Genomic DNA, 22,731 nt, shown 5'->3' with positions numbered 1-22,731 from the left:
ACCAAATTTAATGCTGCTATTGACTCACAATGCAAAATAATAGTAACGCACAGTGACTTGGAGAAGTAACTTTAATCTGATTACTGATTTGGAAAGATTAACGCTTAGATTACTCGTTACTAAAAACGTGGTTAGATTAGAGTAACGCGTTACCGGCATCACTGAAGTGGACTGAATGGATGAAACTACCAACAGCTGCTAAGAGTTAGCGCCGTGTGCATGCACCATTAATTTCAATGAGAATTTCTCCCAGTGCAAATATTGCAGCAGAGGTCTCAGATTATCCTTTCAGACATTTCACCACACAACAAGCCATTTTATTCTATCTGTGTGTTGTAAAATACGCCAAACAAACAGACACGGCCCTCCACTACCAGCCACATGGAGTGGACTCTGAGCTAAAGATGCTACGAGAGACGGATCAGCCGCTGTCACTCAAAGCAACCACGCCCCGAGATTTACAGAACTTTGTCTTAAATTAAGAAGTTAGGAAAAAAAATCCACCCACCCGCCACCATACAGTTCTCATGGAGGAGGAAACTATCTATCGAGACAAAAATCTTTTTTGTTCCAGGCTGTAAACAAGTTTATTTTTGCTCTGAGGTTTTATACTTTAACATGGGAAAGTGCTCTGTTTTGGAGCCTCGAGTGGCCAGTCAAGGAACTGCATTTCCAGGAAGGCTTCATCTGACACCATTAAAGTTTAACGCTTGGCTGTGACCTGCGTAATCACATGTGACATGTGTTCAATGTGTATTTTTGTTGTATCAGAAAAAGACATCCAACACAACATCAACAGAAAATGAACAACCTACGGACCCAAGTCAGGAACAGCCACTGTGACCTGGGTCTGAGTGGACGGGGAGGTAGACCCCAAAAGCTACTGGGCAGGAGGAAGCGGCTGTGGGACAATCTCTGCTTCATATTGCCATACAGATGGAGAGCCCCAGCACAGGTAATGCAGAACATGTTACTGCCAACGCAGTCTGACGGCATGTCGTGATTCAGCAGCACAAAATATACATCAATCTGTTGGTTCATCATATTGTCACGAAAAGTGCAAAATGTTCATCGTGGGAGCACAAATTTATTCTAATTCATTCCGTGACAGCTGCACATAATTAAAAGTGCACTGGTGGGGGGGGTATGGTTAGGGGTAGGAGTAGAGTTAGTAATAGTGACTTAAGAAAAAAAAACCCTGTCACGAAAATTTGAATCATTTTGTGATGGGAGGATGAAAAAAAAACGTGAGACCGGGCTGGTTAATGTTGTCACATGACGCATGTGCGTGGCAAATCAGGGTGATGACATGAACATCACACAAATGTCAGGTCCACGTTCATATATACATGGTATTTTGTTGCATGCGCTGCTAATTAATTATCCCCTAATACAATGTTGCAGGTCTTTATTTCACATCATGTGACCTGGAAACAAATCTTGGGACACATGGAGTTGGTCCTGCAGCTGGTGATGAAGAGTTGCAACATGTCAGTGAACTACATGTGTGCTGTGCGATCAACTCTTCCAGGGGGATGACACAGAGGATGCGGGGGGGGGGGTTAAAGAGCTGTCTCCCTGTAGTGAGGGACAATCCACACAAGTAGAGGACAGGACCACCTTCTCTGCCCTTTCGTGGGTCACCAAACTGGTGCTGAGGAACACACACCATCTGGGGCACGTGCAGCGACATGGAGGATGTGTAGTGTTAGCATGGCGTGTTGACAACTGCAGTGTTCATGTGTACATTTTGGATGACACAGTGACATGTACATATGTTTTGGTTCTGGGACATTCAGGGCTCACATGGATCTTTAAAAAGTGAATTTGTTTATGTAAAAAGAAGGCTTTAGGTGGTATTAAAATGTCTTAAATCAGTCTTTCGAAATTGTAATAATGGTCAAGACATAGCAGTTAAAATGATCAAAATAAATCATTTAGTTTTAAATATAGTTCAATGAAAGCCTCTTGTAACACAACACAAAGCAAATAGTGGAAACAACAAATCTGGATTGTTTGGTGCCGGAACGCTGAGAGCAGAGACTCTTGAGGAAGAGTTAATTTAATGAAAACTGGCTTTCTGGGAAGATTTTGCAGTGTGATTTGATCCACTAACCACAGTCTGTTTCAATAAATATTTGACCAAATTTTTCCCAAACCCTCAACCATTTGCATTGCCCCCCCACCCCCCATATTATGATGATTGTTACTTTTGTCTGTAATTTCTTTCTGGCTGATGTTTTAAAAAAAAGGACCCTGACGACATTCTCCAAAAAGAAATGTGCCACATGACTTAAAATGTTGTCGCTGACCTTCCCTCACAATGCAAGTCTTATTCCTCATCTTAGTCTCTCTGAGTCGCCACTTATTTGATTCAGTGTCATTCCAGTGGTACTCGAGGATCATTCGAGGAGACAGAGAACTAAAAAACATCAAGTTGTCACCTGGTTAGCATCCAGGTCTCACCACCATACAGCAAGACAAGTCGCACCACGGCCCTAAATACTTGGACCTTTGTTCTCTAAAAATATCAGCACTGCCAACCACCAGTGTCCACTGACCTAATGACTCCAGAAGCTCTTCCCAGGTGTCTCTCAATCCCAGAAGCTAAAGACCAAGAAACATGACTGTCTCTGCTGAAATAAGTAAATATAAGGTGCATGCAAAAGTATGCAGCTGTATTTATCTCACGGAAACAAATGAAGCATTCGAGTTGTCATTTACTGGGGAGGTGAAGAGACCTTGTTGAACATTTGGGAGTTTTTTTTCCTCATCCGCAGAGCACGTCAGACATGAGCACTGAGTCAGAGAGTAAACACATGTGCTGCACCTCCATTGGATTTTAAGATGATGGAACGACTTGAGGCAGAGAGTTTTGATGGAGCATTTGTGCATGTGGAGAGTTCATTCGGGGCTTTTCTGGCAAACACAACTTTGCTATAATTTTTCAGGCCTCCTCCTCTGCTCATATGGGTCTCTGAGTTTTGGCTGTTAAAAATGACACAAGATTTAAGTCGCGAGAAGACATCATGTGAAACGTGATGGCCCAGCTGGACACCATTCTAAAACAGTACGCCAAGAAAGGCTTCTAATAATGGCAGAACTGCTGGGAGAAGTGTGTGTGAGAGAGTCAGGATCCTGAGGAATCAGGAGTGTTGTTTGGCCACGAAAGCCTGAATCAGTTGAGCAGAATGAACAGCTGCAGGACTTCGATGCGGAGTTGCTTCTGCTCCGTCATCAGCTGCTTTGGCACAGATTTTACTGACTCTTTCCACACGCCCAAATCCTCTGTCAAAATGGAATGTGCTAAACCTTTGGTCACCCCCACGTCCTCCTTAAGTTCTTCTGTGGTGACACAACGGTCGTCCGAATTCTCTCAATCACTGTCATTTCAGCTTGTGGATGGCTCAAGTCGTTCGGTCAAGAAAATCTGAAGAACGTCCGGTACCTGTCTGCACTCTTTGGCTTCATGTTCAAGCTGACGTGCTCTGTTGAAGAGAAGAAATTCACACATGCACAGGAAGGTTCCCTGCTCCTCCCCACCAAATGACACCTCCCATGCTTCATTTGTTTCTGTGGGATAAAAGAAGCTCACGTACATTTTGCGTGCATCTCATATCTCTGCAAGTTCACCACTTGCAGATGTGCTTCTGATAGCTGAGCCCAGGAAATTGTTCAAAGCCCTGATCTTAGTCCTTTAAAAGCCTGGGCCCATCTCCACGAAGCATTTCAAGGCTAAAAGTAACAATTAGTGAGGTTTATTCTAAGAAAAATCCTAGAATTCCTCAAATTCAAAGGCATTTCTTAGAATTTCCCTTGGTAACAGACCTCATAAGGTGAAAAACTGTTAAGAGGACTTTTAAGAAGCCTAAGAGTGTCTTAAACAGAAAAGCAGCAGAAAACACAGAGGAAGGAGAGAGATCTGTGTATGTTGAATGACAGTGATTCAGGAACACGCTACCGGCTTGATGGTGCAGAGATGATGTTTGTGGTTGACATCAGGAATGAGCTTAGTTTTCCCACCCAGCGTAGTAACGTTATGACGCCTGAGAGGAAGGTCATCACAACATCGTGATACCTGGCTACATGAAAATGTCAATTCTGTAACATTCATACAATTAATCTGAGTGAGCAATGTCAGCAGCCATAAACTAGACTCACCAGTTTGAGAAGAACTTTGCTTGTGTGGTGCAATCTCCACTCTCACTTTGAATTACAGCACGTACCAGTGCTTCTCACATTCATTGGTTGTGCGCAGAAGAAGAGTGACGGACACATGGATTTGTTGGGTGACGTGCTCCCAAGTCTGCCTCTTCCCCTGTGTCGTCATCCCAGGACCCAATTTACCTCTTAAAACTCTTTTATTCTCCTCCACGAGCTGTGCCAGCAGGAGGCGCTGCTCTTCTGTCCAGTTTGGCTTTCTAGTTTTTTTTTTTTCTTTATCAAATTTGTTGTTTTGGTCATTCTGCCAAATCAAACCACTTTTTATAAGGACAATCAACAGGAATCACAGGAATTGCTGCCAGCTGAGTCTGCAGCCACCGTTCATATCAAACACATTAAGAAGTAAAAATACCAGCATGGAGAGTAAATATAACAAGATAATCAGTGTAATAATTGACATGTGAATGAGGTACGTTCAAACATTTTGTAGCTGTGTAACAATTCATTTAATTTTGCTGAGTTTCATCATCATGATATTAAATGGACTGCATTTATGTAGCGCTTTTCCATCTGCATCAAAGCGCTTTACACACTAATACCTCACATTCACCCTGATGTGAGGGTGCTACTATACAAGGCACTCACTACACACCGGGCAACTAGGGGATTAAGGACCTTGCCCAAGGACCCTTAGTGATTTTCCAGTCAGGCTGGGATTTGAACTGAGGATCCTCTGGTCTCAAGCCCAATGTGTAACCACTAGACCATCACCTCACCATTAAATTATTTTCATGATTACATATTTTTAATGCAGTTCAGGTTATATGATTGGTTCATTTTACTGTCCATTCATTACTTGGAGCGAGGAGAGCATTTGATTTTTCTGATTTTTTTGCTTTTGTGACAACCAATCACAGCTCTTACAAGATTGCATCATACCTAGCAATGGGGTCAACCCAAAATTCAAACTGCAGCTACATGCAGGTGTTGCCTGCAACATACAGCTTATCGTCAAATATTACAGTTGGATGGTTGTGTGTTGATCTTGGTGCTGTGCAGGTAACATCCTGAGCCGTATGCTCGGTGCATCTCAAAGAGCTCCTAACTTAGCCTAACATATCCTGGCAAGGTAGGCTGGGAGATCTTGCCAAGAGGTGTCTGAGAGCAGCTCTGGTCAAGGAGTTGACAGAAACTCCTATCTTAGTGAGGATGCGGGGTTGACCCCATTACTAGGTATGACGTGGTCCTGTAAGAGCTGTGATTGGTTGTCACAGAAAGGGAAGAGGAAATTTAAAAAATGTGCTCTGCGCTCCTACAAATGAAAGAACAGTAAACCTGTAAATTCTTGTGCTGCAATGCATTATTGGAGTTCTGGGGTTTGGGGTTTTAAATGTTATTGTGGTTCATGTTACTTTAACAGTGTTGCTAGTGTTATTGATTTATTGTGTTTTTGTAGTTCAATTGGTTTCGTGAGTTGTGTCACCATAAGTGAAAGTGTATCATGTTTGATGCCGGCCCCTCCACCATTTGTGTTTTTATCGAAAAATAAGAGCGCCTCCTAGTGGTAGATTGCCAAAAGGACAAAAGCTCTCACTTATCTTTCATTATTTCATGCAGTTCACCACAAAATGAGTTGTTACACACCTTGAAGATGTTTGAACATGTCTCATTCACATGCCAATTATCTATTATTAAAAGGGTGCGTGAGTTTATTCACAAGTTCAGCGTAAGTACATAATATAGTTAAAATTGCATGCATGACACAAGAAGTGAAAACACTTATATCCATTGTTGTCTATTTAAAAATCAAATGACAAAATAGAAGTAATAATAAAATATCAAATACTGATAATAATAATAAAATGATGATATTGTGTGAATATAACAGCAACCTAAACAATTTATAAATACATGAAGACAGTAAATTAACATAAAATAATTACAGAGATCAAGCTGGTAGCATGTTTCTGACTCACTGTCATCCTACATACAGAGAATATTTTCCAGTTTCAATTTAATTTCAATTTATTTTCATTTATATAGCGCCAAATCACAACAGAGTTGCCTCAAAGCGCTAATATATATCTCTGCTTCCTCTCTGTCTTTTCCACCAGCTTGTCTGCTTAAGACACTCTTAGGCTTCTTAAAAGTCCTCCTCACTACTCTTACCAGTTTGGCACCTTAGGAGCTCTCTTAAGGCCTAAGGTGCTTTGTGGACAACTTTCATCTTAGCAAGGGAAAATTCTAAGAAATGTCTAAGAATTTGAGGAATTCTAAGATTTTTCTTAGAATAACGTCACTAGGAGCTATTTTTAGCCTTAGGCTGCTTCTTGCATACGGGCCCAGGTTTGCAGAATGGATTGACTCACCAGTTGTGAAGTACCACAGTGTAACGGCCATTTGGGCCCCTGAAGAAATGCCTACGTAGAAATTTGAGGGCAGTGACCTGATGATGGGACTGACCTTAGCCAGAGACAGTGTGTGTGTGTGTGGTCAGACTGGGTTGATGGACAGTGTGGTGTGTGCACCGGTGCCGATCGTGGCCCTGCCATTGTTCACCTTCTGGTGTGAGCGGCGGCGGTCTGTTCCATTTGGATGACACAGGATTGCTGCCAGCAGCTGAGGGTGATCAGGCATGATTGCTTCATATTTGGACCGGTGTCACCATTCAGGGTTAAGAATCGTCAGTGAGAGATCTGCTGACAAAGGAAATGAAGTGACCACACAACATGAAATATGTTGGGTTCATCCTGAGTGCAGTGAAACAGAAGTCAAAGTAAATGTCAGGATCACTGTGTTTTTTTCTTGTTTCCATATCATCCCAACTTTTAATTATTTGAAGTTTATGAGCTAATATTCTTTTTTCTGAATAAAATGGCTTGTTTTATATTTAGAAAGTGACGTGTTGCCTGTAGGTAATATGTGATGATGATCTGAACATTTCATCTTAACATCATCTTATTTTTGTCTTTCTCTCTCTGTCCGTCTGTGATACCACACTGGGGACACACTGAGGGACGCTTCTCCTTCACAGACAACCTCTTCAGCTCCATCTTGCTGCAGGGTGAATGGTTTTGTCGAGAACAACCTGTGTGTCCATGAGAATGCACTGAGCAGCATCTGGAAAGTGAATCCGAAGCTCAGTGTTTAGTTCTATCGACCACCGAGGAAGACTTCAGATCCTGTGGTGGTGCTGTGGATCTGTTTTCAGCTGTTCAGGGACAACAGACTGTCAGACTCCTAAAGGTCCTCATCACCACACTGATGGGAGCTTTAGGAGTGTACAGTCTTTTGTCCAGACTCTGCAGTATCTCACAGGAGCTTCTGCAACATTAAAAAAGAATCCAAACATTTTGGAGAACACTGTGATGCAGGAGAGGTTGAATGGACAAAAAGCTGCTGACAGACAACTGACTTCAATCAGAAAGCTCAGTGAAAAGTTTTCCCAGACAAAAAGAAAGGAGAGCAAAGTTCCTGTATTTGTAGTTCAACTTCCAGCAGCCAGTAAAGAAATGTCCCAGTTGTTGTTTAAGCTTTGTGTTGCCAATGATGATTTTACATTTCTGTGTGTGGGGGTGGGGGGCTTCTGTCCTGTGAAGTTCAGATAGTTTGATTTGGTGCTCAAGCTGGAGAAAAAAGTGTCTGTACTACTTTGTGCTCTGGCTGAAGTGCTGAAGATGATAAAGCGGCTGCCCCTGTTGTCAGTCCCTGATGACTGTCTGTATTGGAATATGGATTATTGATGACAGAAGCATCATGGATCATCTCTTTTGAATGGGTATTTTAATGCCTTATTTATCTCAGGTATCTTTATATCAAAGCTTTCTGCTTATTGTCTCAAAAAATGAGTTGGTGGACCAGTGGGAGGGGCTTAGCTCCTCCAACGGTTCCTCTCAAAGCTGGATCCAGGTTCCTGCTGTGAAGGCTTCATGCTGTGAGATTCAGAGGCTGGAAATGTAAAGTCACACTGTTTTCTGTTTGTTTTTGTTTTTTTACAACTCATGATCTGAAACTGGCTTGTCGTCTTGGACAGTTGAGTTTTACCCAACACACGGTCCAGTGTTTTTTCAGCTTTATTCCTCTGACTTGAGGACAGTGTGTGCCACTGACCTTCACATAACCAGACAATAATCAATTTTTTTATATAGCGCCAAATCACAACAACAGTTGCCCCAAGGCGCTTTATATTGTAAGCAAGGCCATACAATAATTATGTAAAACCCAACGGTCAAAACGACCCCCTGTGAGCAAGCACTTGGCTACAGTGGGAAAGGAAAAACTCCCTTTTAACAGGAAGAAACCTCCAGCAGAACCAGGCTCAGGGAGGGGCAGTCTTCTGCTGGGAACTGGTTGGGGCTGATGGGAGAGAACCAGGAAAAAGACATGCTGTGGAGGGGAGGCAGAGATCGATCACTAATGATTAATGCAGAGTGGTGCATACAGAGCAAAAAGAGAAAGAAACAGTGCATCATGGGAACCCCCCAGCAGTCTACATCTATAGCAGCATAACTAAGGGATGGGTTCAGGGTCACCTGATCCAGCCTAACTATAAGCTTTAGCAAAAAGGAAAGTTTTAAGCCTAATCTTAAAAGTAGAGAGGGTGTCTGTCTCCCTGATCTGAATTGGGAGCTGGTTCCACAGGAGAGGAGCCCTGAAAGCTGAAGGCTCTGCCTCCCATTCTACTCTTACAAACCCTAGGAACTTCAAGTAAGCCTGCAGTCTTTGAGAGCGAAGCGCTCTATTGGGGTGATATGGTACCACGAGGTCCCTAAGATAAGATGGGACCTGATTATTCAAAACCTTATAAGTAAGAAGAAGAATTTTAAATTCTATTCTAGAATTAACAGGAAGCCAATGAAGAGAGGCCATATGGGTGAGATATGCTCTCTCCTTCTAGTCCCTGTCAGTACTCTAGCTGCAGCATTTGAATTAACTGAAGGCTTTTTAGGGAACTTTAGGACAACCTGATAATAATGAATTACAATAGTCCAGCCTAGAGGAAATAAATGCATGAATTAGTTTTTCAGCATCACTCTGAGACAAGACCTTTCTGATTTTAGAGATATTGCGTAAATGCAAAAAAGCAGTCCTACATATTTGTTTAATATGCGCTTTGAATGACATATCCTGATCAAAAATGACTCCAAGATTTCTCACAGTATTACTAGAGGTCAGGGTAATGCCATCCACAGTAAGGAGCTGGTTAGACACCATGTTTCTAAGATATTGTGGGCCAAGTACAATACTGTTCAGTTTTATTCTGAGTTTAAAACAGGAAATTAGAGGACATCATGTCTTTATGTCTGTAGACAATCCTGCAGTTTAGCTAATTGTTGTGTCCTCTGGCTTCATGGATGATAAAGCTGGGTATCATCTGCGTAACAAGGAAAATTTAAGCAATACCGTCTAATAATACTGCCTAAGGGAAGCATGTATAAATGGAATAAAATTGGTCCTAGCACAGAACCTTGTGAATAACTCCACATGTTCCATGTAGATCGTGTTTCCTTGATGATCTTGACTTTCTGGTTCATATCAGCTGTTTATCTTGTCTGTTCAAGAGTTTTAACTTGACAGAGACTATCTGTATCAGGGAGATGAGGCAATGAGCCAGTCTCATAGCCCGGTGTTGCTTTGATCTGTGACTGAAGATTTCAGTCCTTGAGATTGGGTGACCAGAAAATCAAAGCCTAATGTGGAAATCTTGATCCAGAGCCAGAAGTGTGCTTAATGGCTCCTACTCTGATATTGGCCTCACTAACCTGAAGCTTTAGCAAGCTTAATGAACCCTCTGATCCAGCAGGTGGCAGTATACCTTGAATCCTTCATTAATTCAAAGATACAGCGCCGTCTCTGGGGAAAAAAGTACACAATGAATGAGCAAACCATTGACTCACAATGAACAAAACCATGCTGAGTGATTGTTTTTAGGTTTCTGTAAAAATAAGAAGACGTCATATTTTACTGAAAAAATTCATTTTCTCACAACAGAGTACTTCAACTTTATATGACCTTTGAATTAAAATCAAACTTTTCACTTGTGTCTTTGTTAATTATGATGTGAATTAACAAACTTATCCAAGTCACTGGTTTCCACAGCCCAACACCCAGTGTACGCATTGAACAGATGTATGCAGTGCAAAGAAGTTCTTATTGAATGTCTTCACAGACAAGATGATTAACAAGCAGCACAGCATCACAATAAGGTCAATAAAATTCTGTCTACTGGCATCAAAGTGACCATAAACGTGAAAATGTGGAGTGCAAAGAGTTTGTGCAGACTAGTGAGTTTGGTGTGCGCGTGTGTGTGGGGGGGGGGGGGGGGGGTATATACATATACAACCCCTGGCAATAATTATGGAATCACCGGCCTCGGAGGATGTTCATTCAGTTGTTTAATTTTGTAGAAAAAAAGCAGATCACAGACATGACACAAAACTAAAGTCATTTCAAATGGCAACTTTCTGGCTTTTAGAAACACTATAAGAAATCAGGAAAAATAATTGTGGCAGTCAGTAACGGTTACTTTTTTAGACCAAGCAGAGGGAAAAAAAAAATACGGACTCACTCAATTCTGAGGAATAAATTATGGAATCACCCTGTAAATTTTCATCCCAAAAACACCTGCATCAAATCACATCTGCTGTTAGTCTGCATCTAAAAAGGAGTGATCACACCTTGAAGAGCTGTTGCACCAAGTGGACTGACATGAATCATGGCTCCAACACGAGAGATGTCAATTGAAACAAAGGAGAGGATTATCAAACTCTTTAAAGGGTAAATCATCACGCAATGTTGCAAAAGACGTTGGTTGTTCACAGTCAGCTGTGTCTAAACTCTTGACCAAATACAAACAACATGGGAAGGTTGTTAAAGGCAAACATACTGGTAGACCAAGGAAGACATCAACGCGTCAAGACAGAAAACGTAAAGCAATATGTCTCAAAAATTGAAAATGCACAACAAAACAAATGGGAGGAAACTGGAGTCAACGTCTGAACGAACAGTAAGAAACCACCTAAAGGAAATGGGATTTACATACAGAAAAGCTAAACGAAAACCATCATTAACACCTAAACAGAAAAAAACAAGGTTACAATGGGCTAAGGAAAAGCAGTCGTGGAATGTGGATGACTGGATGAAAGTCATATTCAGTGATGAATCTCAAATCTGCATTGGGCCAGGTGATGATGCTGGAACTTTTGTTTGGTGCCGTTCCAATGAGATAATGTAAAGATGACTGCCTGAAGAGAACATGTAAATTTCCACAGTCATTGATGATATGGGGCTGCATGTCAGGTAAAGGCACTGGGGAGATGGCTATCATTACATCATCATTACAAGTTTACGTTGATATTTTGGACACTTTTCTTATCCCATCAATTGAAAGGATGTTTGGGGATGATGAAATCATTTTTCAAGATGATAATGCATCTTGCCATAGAGCGAAAACTGTGAAAACATTCCTTGCAAAAAAGACACATAGGGTCAATGTCATGGCCTGCAAATAGTCCGGATCTTAATCCAATTGAAAATCTTTGGTGGAAGTTGAAGAAAATGGTCGATGACATGGCTCCAACTTGCAAAGCTGATCTGGCAACAGCAATCAGAAATTGGAGCCAGATTGATGAAGAGTACTGTTTGTCACTCATTAAGTCCATGTCTCAGAGACTGCAAGCTGTTTAAAAGCCAGAGGTGCTGCAACAAATACTAGTGATGTGTTGGAGCGTTCTTTTGTTTTTCACGATTCCATAATTTTTTCCTCAGAATTGAGTGATTCCATATTTTTCCCTCTGCTTCTAAAAAAGTAACCGTTACTGACTGCCACAATTATTTTCCTGATTCTTATAGTGTTTCTTAAAGCCAAAAAGTTGCCATTTGAAATGACTTTAGTTTTGTGTCATGTCTGTGATCTGCTTTTTTTACAAAATTAAACAACTGATGAACATCCTCCGAGGTCGGTGATTCCATAATTTTTCCAGGGGTTGTAATTGTGTGAAATACATTGTATACTGTTCTGGCTTTACTTCATTATCAAGTATTTAATTTCTCAAAGTGATTCACAGACATGAACTTTCTGCAACTTTGTCATGAAAAATCAATGATAGTTATTTCACCACTTTTGACAATGTAAATTAAAATTTTGAGCAGTAACTTAATGTCCTAGCATAAATGGAGAGTTCATATTATAAGGGATATATCTGAGGTCTGTTTGACTTTATTTTGCAAAGTATGCTTATAAAGGCATCAGTCTTTAGTAAAGAACTCAGTTACATTTGTAAATATGAATGAATATGACTTTAGATTTGTTTTTATAATATATATATATATATAGTGTGTTGTGTGTGTGTGTGTGTGTGTGTGTTTGTGTGTGTGTGTGTGTGTGGGTGTGGTGTGTGTGTGTGTGTGTGGTGTGTGTGGGTGTTGTGTGTTTCACCTGAACAGTATGCGTCCCCAGCACGGCTCATTTCCCTTACCAATATGGCCGCCAATCCTGCGCTGGCTCGCTTGCAGTCCTCTTAACAACAAAAAACGTTTGGCGCTCTTACGTCATCACGTCGTATCATAGCAACGCCACATCGTGTTTGGATCAACGAGCTGCAGTTGTCAGTTGAGGGAAAGCTGGTCTGAAAGTCAGACTGAAATTGTTTTTCTCTGAGAAGTAGACCGCTTCAGACAGCTTTATTTCTGTGAACCAATTTGGTAAGAACCATTTTTGTATGTTTTTATTTATGTATTTTTAGCTAACCGCTTTTTAAGCTAACATCACTTGTCAGTTAATCTGTAGTGTTCAGAAAATGCAAAATATATTGACTTCACTTTGTGCAAATCATGGCTTTGCTGAACTAATAAATGTTTTTTGACCATCTTTTTTAACAACAGTTAGCAGAAGTGTTTGTTTTAATATAGTTGTTTTCAAATATTAATATATTGGAACATCTAAGGGTTTTTAAGCTTGTTCACTGTTAAAGAATAAAAATCTTAAAAAAAAAACTCCTGGCTTGATTTAATCAGTCTTTAGTCCTAAGATGTGCGTGGGTTTTATGCCCAAAATATTCAATTTTTCCACATGGAAAAAAAACCATTTCATTTGGACAATGTTGCCAGGCAGCTGTTGTAAAAAAAAAAAAAAAAAAAAAAAAAAAAAACACATTTGAGCCAGAGCTTCTGAAAATACATTCATTTTGTGATTAAAGAGATTCCCAGAAAGCAATTTGTTTATTTGATGATGGAAACCAAATCTCTGTCTCTGATTCTGTAAAATAAAATAATCTGGCAAAGATTTTACTGTGACAGATGTCGAGGATAAATTCTACCACTGTAGAAATTCACTCAGTCATAATAAATGGGACAAATTCTGGAAGCTCTGGAAATCAATAAGCACAACAAACGTGTTATAGATAATTTGTATATTTATATGTAAAGATACTTTCTCCAAAGGATTAAGATTACAGCTATATTTAAAAGACAAAAAAACTCTTAGCAGTGTGAAAATGTCTTCAACACAGACAACAACACCACTTTAATTAAATGATAAACATTTTTGAAACTTCTTTGTATTTATACAATAAGTCACGCTCAGTGTGTTCCTGAAGTAGCATTTTTGCAATGTTCAGAGATTGCAACACTTCATTTTTATACATTAAATCATTTTTGTAATTGCTTTTAATAATAAATAGAAATACTAACATTTTTTGTTCACTGTTTTTTAATTCCTGATATCTGACACACGGTTTGCACCTTGCAATTTGAGTAGTGACATTTACCAATATATATATATACTATATATATATATATAGATATATATATATATATATATATATATATAATATAATATATCATATATACTACATGCGATTAGTTTAGATTAATTAATCAACATGCTTTAATCGATTACAGTAATTTTAAAATTATATAAATATAATAATACCTGTGTATCTAATGAAGCTGCGTTAAGTCAGTGTTTGTGGAAATCATTTCACACTTAACTTTTATGTTGATGATAGCTGGGGGAGCTTATTATGTTATAATTACAATAATGTTCATTTTTTACATCGAACTGATCCACTGACTAATATCATCCTTAAATGTATTGAAACACTTTGTATCTTTGTCTTTTTCAGTTTCCACAAACGACAGTCTGATCATCACAAGTTCCACGATGACTTCCAGAAACTCTGTCAAGGGACACGCCTCCTCAGGGAGGAAGCGCCGCAACATGTAACTAATGTTTTCAGTTATTTGCTGTTGTTTCCTTTTTAACCATTAAACTTTGTTGGATATACATACAAGTATGCAGCCTGTAGTTAAGCTGACTGGGTTTGTTGGTCATTGTATTGACTGGATGATGCATTTTAATTGTTAGCTGACTCAGTAACTAAGTAAAACTATTGTGTAAAGGGAATAAAGTTGAGCTATATCAGATTTACCTAGAACTAACTGCAGTGCCCCCACCTCAAAAAAAAAAAAAAAGTGAAATGTGAACGTGAGGCGTTCAGAACTGAACAGCTAAAGACAACTGATGTGCTCATTACTTATGCAGTCTCGCTGTATTTCTGCAACATATTTATGGTCAGATTGACCTCAGTCACTGGTAGTCTTTATTCTTCAAAGTTAACTCCAGATACCGTGAACCGTGTCCACACAAAAGGAGGTGGGCTAAACGTGGTCCAGCGGAGGACTTGTGACTGGACATTGAAGCATATTCATGTCAGTTCTCAGAAATTTGTTCAATAGCTCCCCATCAGAATCTAAATATGATGAGGATATTGAACAGTTTGGTGAACTCTGAGCAGACTTTAGTGTTTCTCTACGACCATTCTGTGACTGTTTTAATGTTTGGATTTTTCTGAGTTTGTTTCTTTTATTGATGTTCAGTGTCGACTCTTTAAAACATTTAAAGATTTCCTGATTTGTGTGTTTCACTGCTAAATAACCATGAAGCCTCTCGGTCATAAATAATTTCTTTGTTTTTGTGTGTTTCAGTGAGAACAGAGAAGCAGAGAAGAAAATCCTGGAACCTCTCGGACCCTTTGAACCAGTACGGAACCAAACCCAGTCCCACCACACATTTTTTCCTGCACCACTGCTTATTTGTTAGAATTAGAAGTTGAATATTTGTTTGTTATGAAGTGAACTTTCATGTGTTCTCTTTCAGAAACTGACTGACGACATGACGGAGGAGGAGAAAATCAAAGCCGTTGTGTCATATTCTTGTTACGGTTCCACACAGTGAGTCACTTCTGTCAAGATTTCACGTCTCCTCCTTCATCCACAGCTGTGTGTCAGAACTCTGTCCCTGCTTTTTCACTTTCACACATCCTGTATATTCATTCTTTCATCTCAGCACCACCCTGGTGGACTAAACTTTGTCACCTTTAATCTTAATTTTGCCACCTGTTTTTAATTTAGTCTTTTGGTCTTGTGTCAAATATTCTTCTTAGTTTTCGTCATATTTGGTGATTCACATATGTTTTTATTCTATTTGAGAACTGAAAGTATTTTTGTCTCGTTTCAGTCACTTTAGTCTTTTTGATCAAAAACAAAGATTATTTCTGATTACTATTTCAGTCAACAGTGTTTCACACATGTGAAATACTGAACGTCATCATGACCTGACAAAATACACTTGTTGAATTATTGAAGGTTTGTGGTATTTTTCCCTGATATTTTAAATCCACAAGGCTTCCCGTCAGATCCAATTAGACCAGCGTTCATCCTTGACCCAAAATACATCAGCATACCAAACGGCAAATGTCAGCTCTCCACGGTTTCACCGTGATCAAAGCCGTACACACATGCGCACACACACACACACACACACACACACACACATGCCACGTGGCCATTTTAATATAGATATGATGTAGACTTCATATTTCATCATTATCTTTTCATATTTAATGTCATTTGTTATATACCAACATATATATTGTTATATCTCATTTGGGAGGTGATGGTCTTGCGGTTAAACGTTGGGCTTCAGACCAGAGGATCCTTGGTTCAAAACCCAGCCAGACCGGAAAATCACTAAGGGTAAGGTTGGGTAAGGTTCTTAATCCCTCGTTGCTCCTAGTGCATCGCAACTGCTTTGCATGACAGCAACCTGACATTTGTGTGTGTTTGTGTTAATGGGTGAATGCGAGGCAGCACTGCAAAGTACTTTCAGCTTCTGATGCACATGGAAAAGCGCTATAGAAATGCAGTCCATTATAGAAATCCATTTACCATATCAGTCACAAATAATGTTAAAAACAAATTAATATTGAATGATAGGGATGTGAATCGTACAACAACTCACGATTCAATTCAATTCCGATTCTTGGGGTGACGATTCGATTCAAAGAAGCTCTGAGAAATAGTTATATTAAGTAAAAAATGTTTATGTTTAAGAAAATGCAGCTTTACAAGGTTAATCAAGTGATTCTAGATGTAAATTTACTTATCTGTTTTGCTCGTTCGGAGTTGGCTGGCAGTTTAGCAAAGCGCTGGTCAGTAGTCGGCAGAGACGGCTGCTCCCCTCTTTTAGCTCCGGGTGATGGCATAGCATGTGGGCTTGTGGATTTGAAGTGTTTCCGAAGTACTTGTATCGGACACTTTAACACCCTGAGACAGAGCGTAAATGTAAACTGACACACAGTAACTTTAATCTGAGCCTCAGAGAGCCAATCGGACACTTTAACACCATGAGACAGTGTGTAAATGTAAACTAACAGACATTAACTTTAGATCGGACACTTTAACACCACAAGACAGAGCGTAAATGTAAACTAACACACAGTAACTTTAATCTGAGCCCCAGACAGCTGATCGGACACTTTAACACCGTGAGACAGAGTGTAAATGTAAACTAACACACAGTAACTTTAATCTGAGCCTCAGAGAGCTGATCGGATGCTTTAACACCGTGAGACAGAGTGTAAATATAAAACCCTTTTTTCATTGTTTGTCATTGGCGTTGGATGGATTTACTCTGCAGCATGTTTATTATTTATTTTTAACAAGTCACATGGTTTTTATTTCATTTAAAACATTTTAGTCTCATCTGATGAAATTAACAGAATTCACCTTTGACCTTTGCTCTTTTCTTCACCTCCATAGTTACCAGTTGGTTGATCATCATCTGCCAGAGAGCTACGTGTGTTTTCGCTGTGGACACGGCGGTCACCACATCAGGGACTGTCCCACCCATCAGGTAAGAACAGAGTCAGCGACTTCACACAAATTCATCCTCAACTCCACCAAATGTGCAAGTCATTTATCAGAGAAAAATCAGAAATTTCCAACAATATTCCACAGTAATTCTCATCCTGTGGTCATTCTGATAAGTAGCTCCAAAGTGCTGCTGTGCAGTGACTCATCCAGTAAACACACCGTGGATCGATGTTTCACACGTTCACGCTAAGCACTGAAGCCACGCCCTCTTTGTGTTCTCTTGGAGCAGGATGAAAGTTTTCAGCCACTGAAGAGGATGAAGAGGAGCTCAGGCATCCCTCGTTCCTTCATGGTGGAGGTGGATGATCCCAGCGTGGAAGGAGCCATGGTGACCACCACGGGGGAACTCATGGTTTCCACCATACATGCGTGAGTGACAACAAAAGAGTCAGGATGTGTGTTTGTGTGTGCAAATCACTGTTTCTTCTGTTTGATGGAAAACTTCCTGGAGCTGAGAGAATTTGTCAAAAAACAACAAAACCTTCACTGACTGTTTTGTTTGTGAATGAATTATTTATTTAGAAATGATTCCAAACAGTTAAATCTTCCTTCATGTGAGTATTTGTTGGTTTGTGTTTGATTTGAACTGCTTGGAGCAGATTGAATCTGTTCACACTGAGGACACACAGATTTAAACTCTAAAGCAGCAGCAGAATGTCTTTAATCTGCTCCTTTATCTGCTTTCTGGAGACCAGAGACGATCTTTGGCCCAAATGTTTGTCAGCAGTCAGTAGTTCTGCTCTGATTCTGCACAAACACACAGACAGAAACTGTCAACTTCGTCACATCAAATGTCACGTGTTCGCTCGCCGTCACCTTCAATCAAACCATCATCTGATGCTGTCAGAATGGCTCTGTGACGAGTGTGTGTGTGTGTGTGTGTGTGTGTGTGTGTGTGTGTGTGTGTGTGTGTGTGTGTGTGTGTGTGTGTGTGTGTGTGTGTGTGTGTGTGTGTGTGTGTGTGTGTGTGTGTGCAGTGAGGCGTACAGCTGTAAGAAGAAGGAGAGGCCCCCATTCCTTCCACAGGATCCGCCCACCCTCAAAAAGAAGGAGGAGCCGATACCTGAGTTCATGTGTTGTCCCGTCTGTCAGGAGCTGCTCCGAGAGGCTGTGATCGCTCCGTGCTGTGGAAACAGCTTCTGTCACGAATGTGAGTTTGTGTAGCACAACACACACACACACGTTCACAGTGAACCACAAACAAGCACCTTGATCTCTCTCTCTCATAAAAGTTGATTTCCTTTGCTCTCTTTGCTGTTATTTCAGTGAACAACACAAAGGTTTCTTTCTTTAAGTTACTTTCATAATGTACCATGTTCACGTTGCCTGTTTTTTTTATGAACCTCCGTCTCTGTGTGATCTTTTTTTTGTTTTTACCTCTTTATTGGTGTCTTGGTTGTGAGGTTTTGTGTCTTGATTCCAACACTGGAGCTCAAACACACACAACTTATGACGTCATCGTCATTTTCTGCTGAGTCATTGTTATCTTCACCAAACCAAAAACAGTTTGCATGAAAATAACAGAGCAGTAAAAGCTGCTGACGTCATGTGTGGTGTGAAAATCAGCACTTTGATGTGTGTTTCACTGCAGACACTCTTTGATCCTCAGTGTACTTTTGAGTCGTCACACTTCAGACTTCAGCTGGAACTTTTTCTTTTTTCTCCTTTGCAGGTATCACTGACGTTCTCCTGGATTCGGAGCAGAACGAGTGTCCAGCCTGTCAGACGTCGGTTGCTCCCGTTGCCGTGGTGACCAACGTGTGCATGCAAAAGGTGAGTGCTCGATGTATCCACAGGCGCTTTCTGGCTGCGTTTACACGATGCTTTTAATGTGACTCTGAAATCAGACTTTGGATTTCCCATGACCACATCTGTTCTCTGTGTGCACACGTGACAACACGTGTTATTAGTGTGATCGATCTTGTTTGGGATGTTTATATTACACACGATATGAAAACAAAAAGAAGTGAACATTCTCAAGGTTTAAAAACCCCGTTTAGTAAAAATGTCCTTTGAATTTGTGTGAATTCGTCTGAAAATACGTCCACACTTTTGAGTCAAACATCAACATCTGATGTTTGCAGTTTGACAAACGTAATGATCTTAATTTCTCTTGAATAAATGATCATGAATAAGATGCATGAGTTTGCTGAAGCGAGCTGCTCAGTCACACTGACAATGATTCCAGTTTGTCAGCGTGCACACTGAGTCACTTCATGCAGCCTGAGCAGATGTGACAGATGTGGTGTAACCAGCGCCTGTCAGCGCTTTTTACTGCACCTGATTGATCATGTGAAGCTTCATGTGTCTGATCAGTGTTTCAGCTTCGTTATAGAAATGCACTGACACTTTGTTGTCCTTCTGTCTCCTTACAGCTCGTGGACAGTTACGTCAGCGGCACGGGATATTTCAAACGCCACACCTCCTTGCCTTGATGAACCATCAAAAAAATATATTTTTATGATTGTTTTTATATCAATAATATATGAATAAAATGTACATAAAATAAAAGCACTTTTATAACTTTATTATGATGTTTGTTTCACTGTTGTCAAATAAATTTTAAGAAATAACTAAAATGTGTTTGTTTTTTGTTTTTTTCATCTGATTCAAATACATTCTGCAGCTAAGAGGATTTTTTTTTAAATAAAATGCCACAGTGACCTTTGACCAGGGCCTAAAAAGAACATATATTTAGGCTTCAACAGACGCTGACCAGTAAAGTGTCACAAACACAGTGTGTGGAGTTTGGTCAGCTTTGTGCCAGGTGCCATCCTGACACACACAGACGGCTACAATCTAACAGAATTCCAGGTTACATGTCTGGAATGTTAGAATGACAATTTAAAAAAAAAAATCTTGAAGAATGACCTTTAAACTAAGTGAAAACTCATCTCTACAACATGACATAAATGAAATAAAAATATCAAAGCTAAAATGATGGATTGTGTAAGTAATCAGACCCTTTATTGTAAAAAGTAAATCTTCACTCTGACAGCCAGTTTTCTTCAGGCAAGTGGGGATGGATACAAGAACCTTTCCAAGTCACTGAGTGTGTCTTGAACTTCATTTCCCTCAGTCCTTATGAAATACAGTGTGGTACTGTGTGGTAACTCTGTTAAGTAGGTAGTTCTCAAAAACTGAGTGACTGTGCAGGAAGGAGACGAGTGAGGAAAGCCACCAAACACTCAGACAACCCTGAAGAGGTTCTGGGCTTCTGTTGCTGCAACTGGAAAAAATTGTGCACCGTGCAGTTTTGCATTTTGCATCAGCAGTGTAAGTGTCCCTCAGTCACATAACAGATGTCTGGTTTGCACACGGAATGATGTCAGCTGGTGGCCTCAGGGTTTGTCACCAGACACCAAACATTCAGTCACAACACACTGATCCTTTCTTTGGACCAGACGGATCTCTTCAGGAGGGACAGGCTGATGTTCTGATTGAGTCACTGCATACTGGGTCAACAGAAACGTGGACCAGGAGAAATTGGAGTTCTGCACCTCCGCAGACTGCACTGTAGCTTGCACTGATCCAGATGATAAAGTTCTTCTCTACACGGCTTCATTATTGTCTCAATATCAGCAGGTGTTCGGGAAAAGACTTCGCGTCCACATTCTCTCTGCCTGTGATGTGAAAATCTGACAGTTTGATTTTAACAGCACACAAGTGAGCTGATTATTGTCCGTGTTCACGCTACAAGAGGAGCCAATCAGATAATCAAAATTTTTCACATATAACCTGCTGAAGAGTGAGGAACTTTTATTTCCCAGAATGAAAGTGGGAGTTCTACCAAGAAGACACAGTGACACTTTCTTATTTTTTGAGTGAAGGGCTGAAAAAAGTTATGATCTATGTTCCAGGAGTGAAATGTAAACTTCTGTTTAAAAAAAGTTAATGTTGCTTCAAATGTACTAGAAAGTTGGCTTATTGGGTGAATATTTTACTACAACTTTTCAGTGTCATTTGTTAAAGTACCTTGTGGATCCAGGACTGTACTATGTTTGCTGACCTTCTTCAACCCCTCAAACTTAGAAACTGGTCATAAACACAATTGTGTTTATGCGTGTCAAGTGTGTGTAATGTTCATCTGAAGTGGGTCACAATCTTTAGTGAAAATTCATTACAATCTAGTGCTGAATCCTGGTTTAAGCATCCAGATGAGCATACAGTTGTGCTCAAACGTTTACATACCCTGACAGAATTTGTTTTGGGTTTTTTTGCTGTTGTTGTTGTTGTTGTTTTTTGGCCATTTTTCAGAGAATATGAATGATAAATACAAAAACGTTCTTTTCATGGTTAGTGGGTGAATTTAGTTTAAAACAATAAATGCCATTTATTGTGAAACAACTGTGTTTACACTTTTTAAATCATACTGACAGAAACTACCCAAATGACCCCCATCAAAAGTTTACACACCCTGTTCTTTATGGTGTGTTTACACATAGGCAAGATGCGTTACAAATGTCATATTTGCACCATTCTTGGTACATTTCTGACATTCTTAACGTGACTTAACGCATCTGACTAGGTTTCTTAATTATGTGTATTGGTGCGTGATATTCGTGATTTTCGTGGCCCATGTTTTTGACTGTCAAAAAAAATCTTCCACGAATGTCACGCACCACCCTCATTTCATCTCATGTTGTGGAGGTCGCAACTGAGCATGTTGATCTGTCTTGATTAGTGGTGATCTTTAATACAGCGTGACAGCGTTCTTCTCTGACGTGCGCACAATTAAACCCTGATGCACCACATTCAGTTTCATTGCTGCAGTATGCTGAAGGACAGTGATGCCACGTCGGCTAAAAGTCTCATTCCAATGCTCATCAGTGCGCTCCTGCAGGTGTTCCACCTGCTACATGTGCCTGATGTTTAGGAAAATAAGCGAGACAAGACACCCGTGAAACCACACATCTGGCTCTCTCAGTCTCCTCCTCCTCTCTGCGCCACTCCACAGCACAGAGCCCAACTAAGCATGCAGCCACAAAGTTCTTCTGCTGTGGATTTTGAGGAGTAAACTGGAGCGATTAGAATTGTTCCAGCAACTGACGGTTGGATGAATATGGGGTGAGTGTGGAGACAATTCGCCTCATTCATAACGTGACAGAATGTAACGATGCACTGTTACATGCCATAGCGTGCAACATTATTCTTGACCTTGCATAATGGTTCCTGATAATTCTTCAGCAACACGTGCCATTAATCGTAACAGGTTACAACAGTTCCTGAGGACACCTGATGCCTCAAATCATCACATTTGTGATCAGCGGACAAGAATGTAAACTTCGTGGCATTCGTGACTTGCTGTCATTATGTGTAAAGGCAGCATAATACGGTTTATTGCCGCCTTTA

At 40.2% G+C, this 22,731-nt stretch overlaps 1 protein-coding gene and 1 long non-coding RNA gene across 2 annotated transcripts; one reads left to right on the top strand and one right to left on the bottom strand.

The window, feature by feature from the left end:
* Nucleotides 1-890: 890 nt before the first annotated feature.
* On the bottom strand, nucleotides 891-15,861 carry LOC117505685. Its single transcript, XR_004559225.1, has 3 exons — nucleotides 15,785-15,861; nucleotides 3,637-3,647; nucleotides 891-901 (listed from the first exon to the last, which is right to left on the bottom strand). It is a non-coding gene; the product is annotated as an uncharacterized LOC117505685 (long non-coding RNA).
* A 442-nt stretch (nucleotides 15,862-16,303) lies between these two features.
* On the top strand, nucleotides 16,304-19,292 carry LOC117505652 (E3 ubiquitin-protein ligase RBBP6-like). Its single transcript, XM_034165226.1, has 5 exons — nucleotides 16,304-16,323; nucleotides 17,266-17,359; nucleotides 17,609-17,748; nucleotides 18,357-18,529; nucleotides 19,052-19,292. The coding sequence occupies exons 1-5, from the start codon at nucleotides 16,304-16,306 to the stop codon at nucleotides 19,207-19,209; spliced, it is 585 nt and encodes a 194-aa protein (XP_034021117.1). The 3' UTR covers nucleotides 19,210-19,292.
* The last annotated feature ends 3,439 nt before the right edge of the window (nucleotides 19,293-22,731 follow it).

The sequence above is a fragment of the Thalassophryne amazonica genome, unplaced genomic scaffold (genome assembly GCF_902500255.1).
Source record: "Thalassophryne amazonica unplaced genomic scaffold, fThaAma1.1, whole genome shotgun sequence".
NCBI classification, from domain to species: domain Eukaryota; kingdom Metazoa; phylum Chordata; class Actinopteri; order Batrachoidiformes; family Batrachoididae; genus Thalassophryne; species Thalassophryne amazonica.
The sequence above is the reverse complement of the archived record's forward strand: the minus strand, read 5'-3'. Positions and strand labels throughout refer to the sequence as shown.

What these genes read in the sequence shown, in the direction of transcription:
- LOC117505652 (XM_034165226.1), top strand. Translation starts at nt 16,304, where the DNA reads ATGCGAGGCAGCACTGCAAA. An exon ending in ATGCGAGGCAGCACTGCAAA is followed by an intron (nt 16,324 to 17,265) that starts GTACTTTCAGCT and finishes TCACCTCCATAG; the next exon opens with TTACCAGTTGGTTGATCATC. An exon ending in GGGACTGTCCCACCCATCAG is followed by an intron (nt 17,360 to 17,608) that starts GTAAGAACAGAG and finishes CTCTTGGAGCAG; the next exon opens with GATGAAAGTTTTCAGCCACT.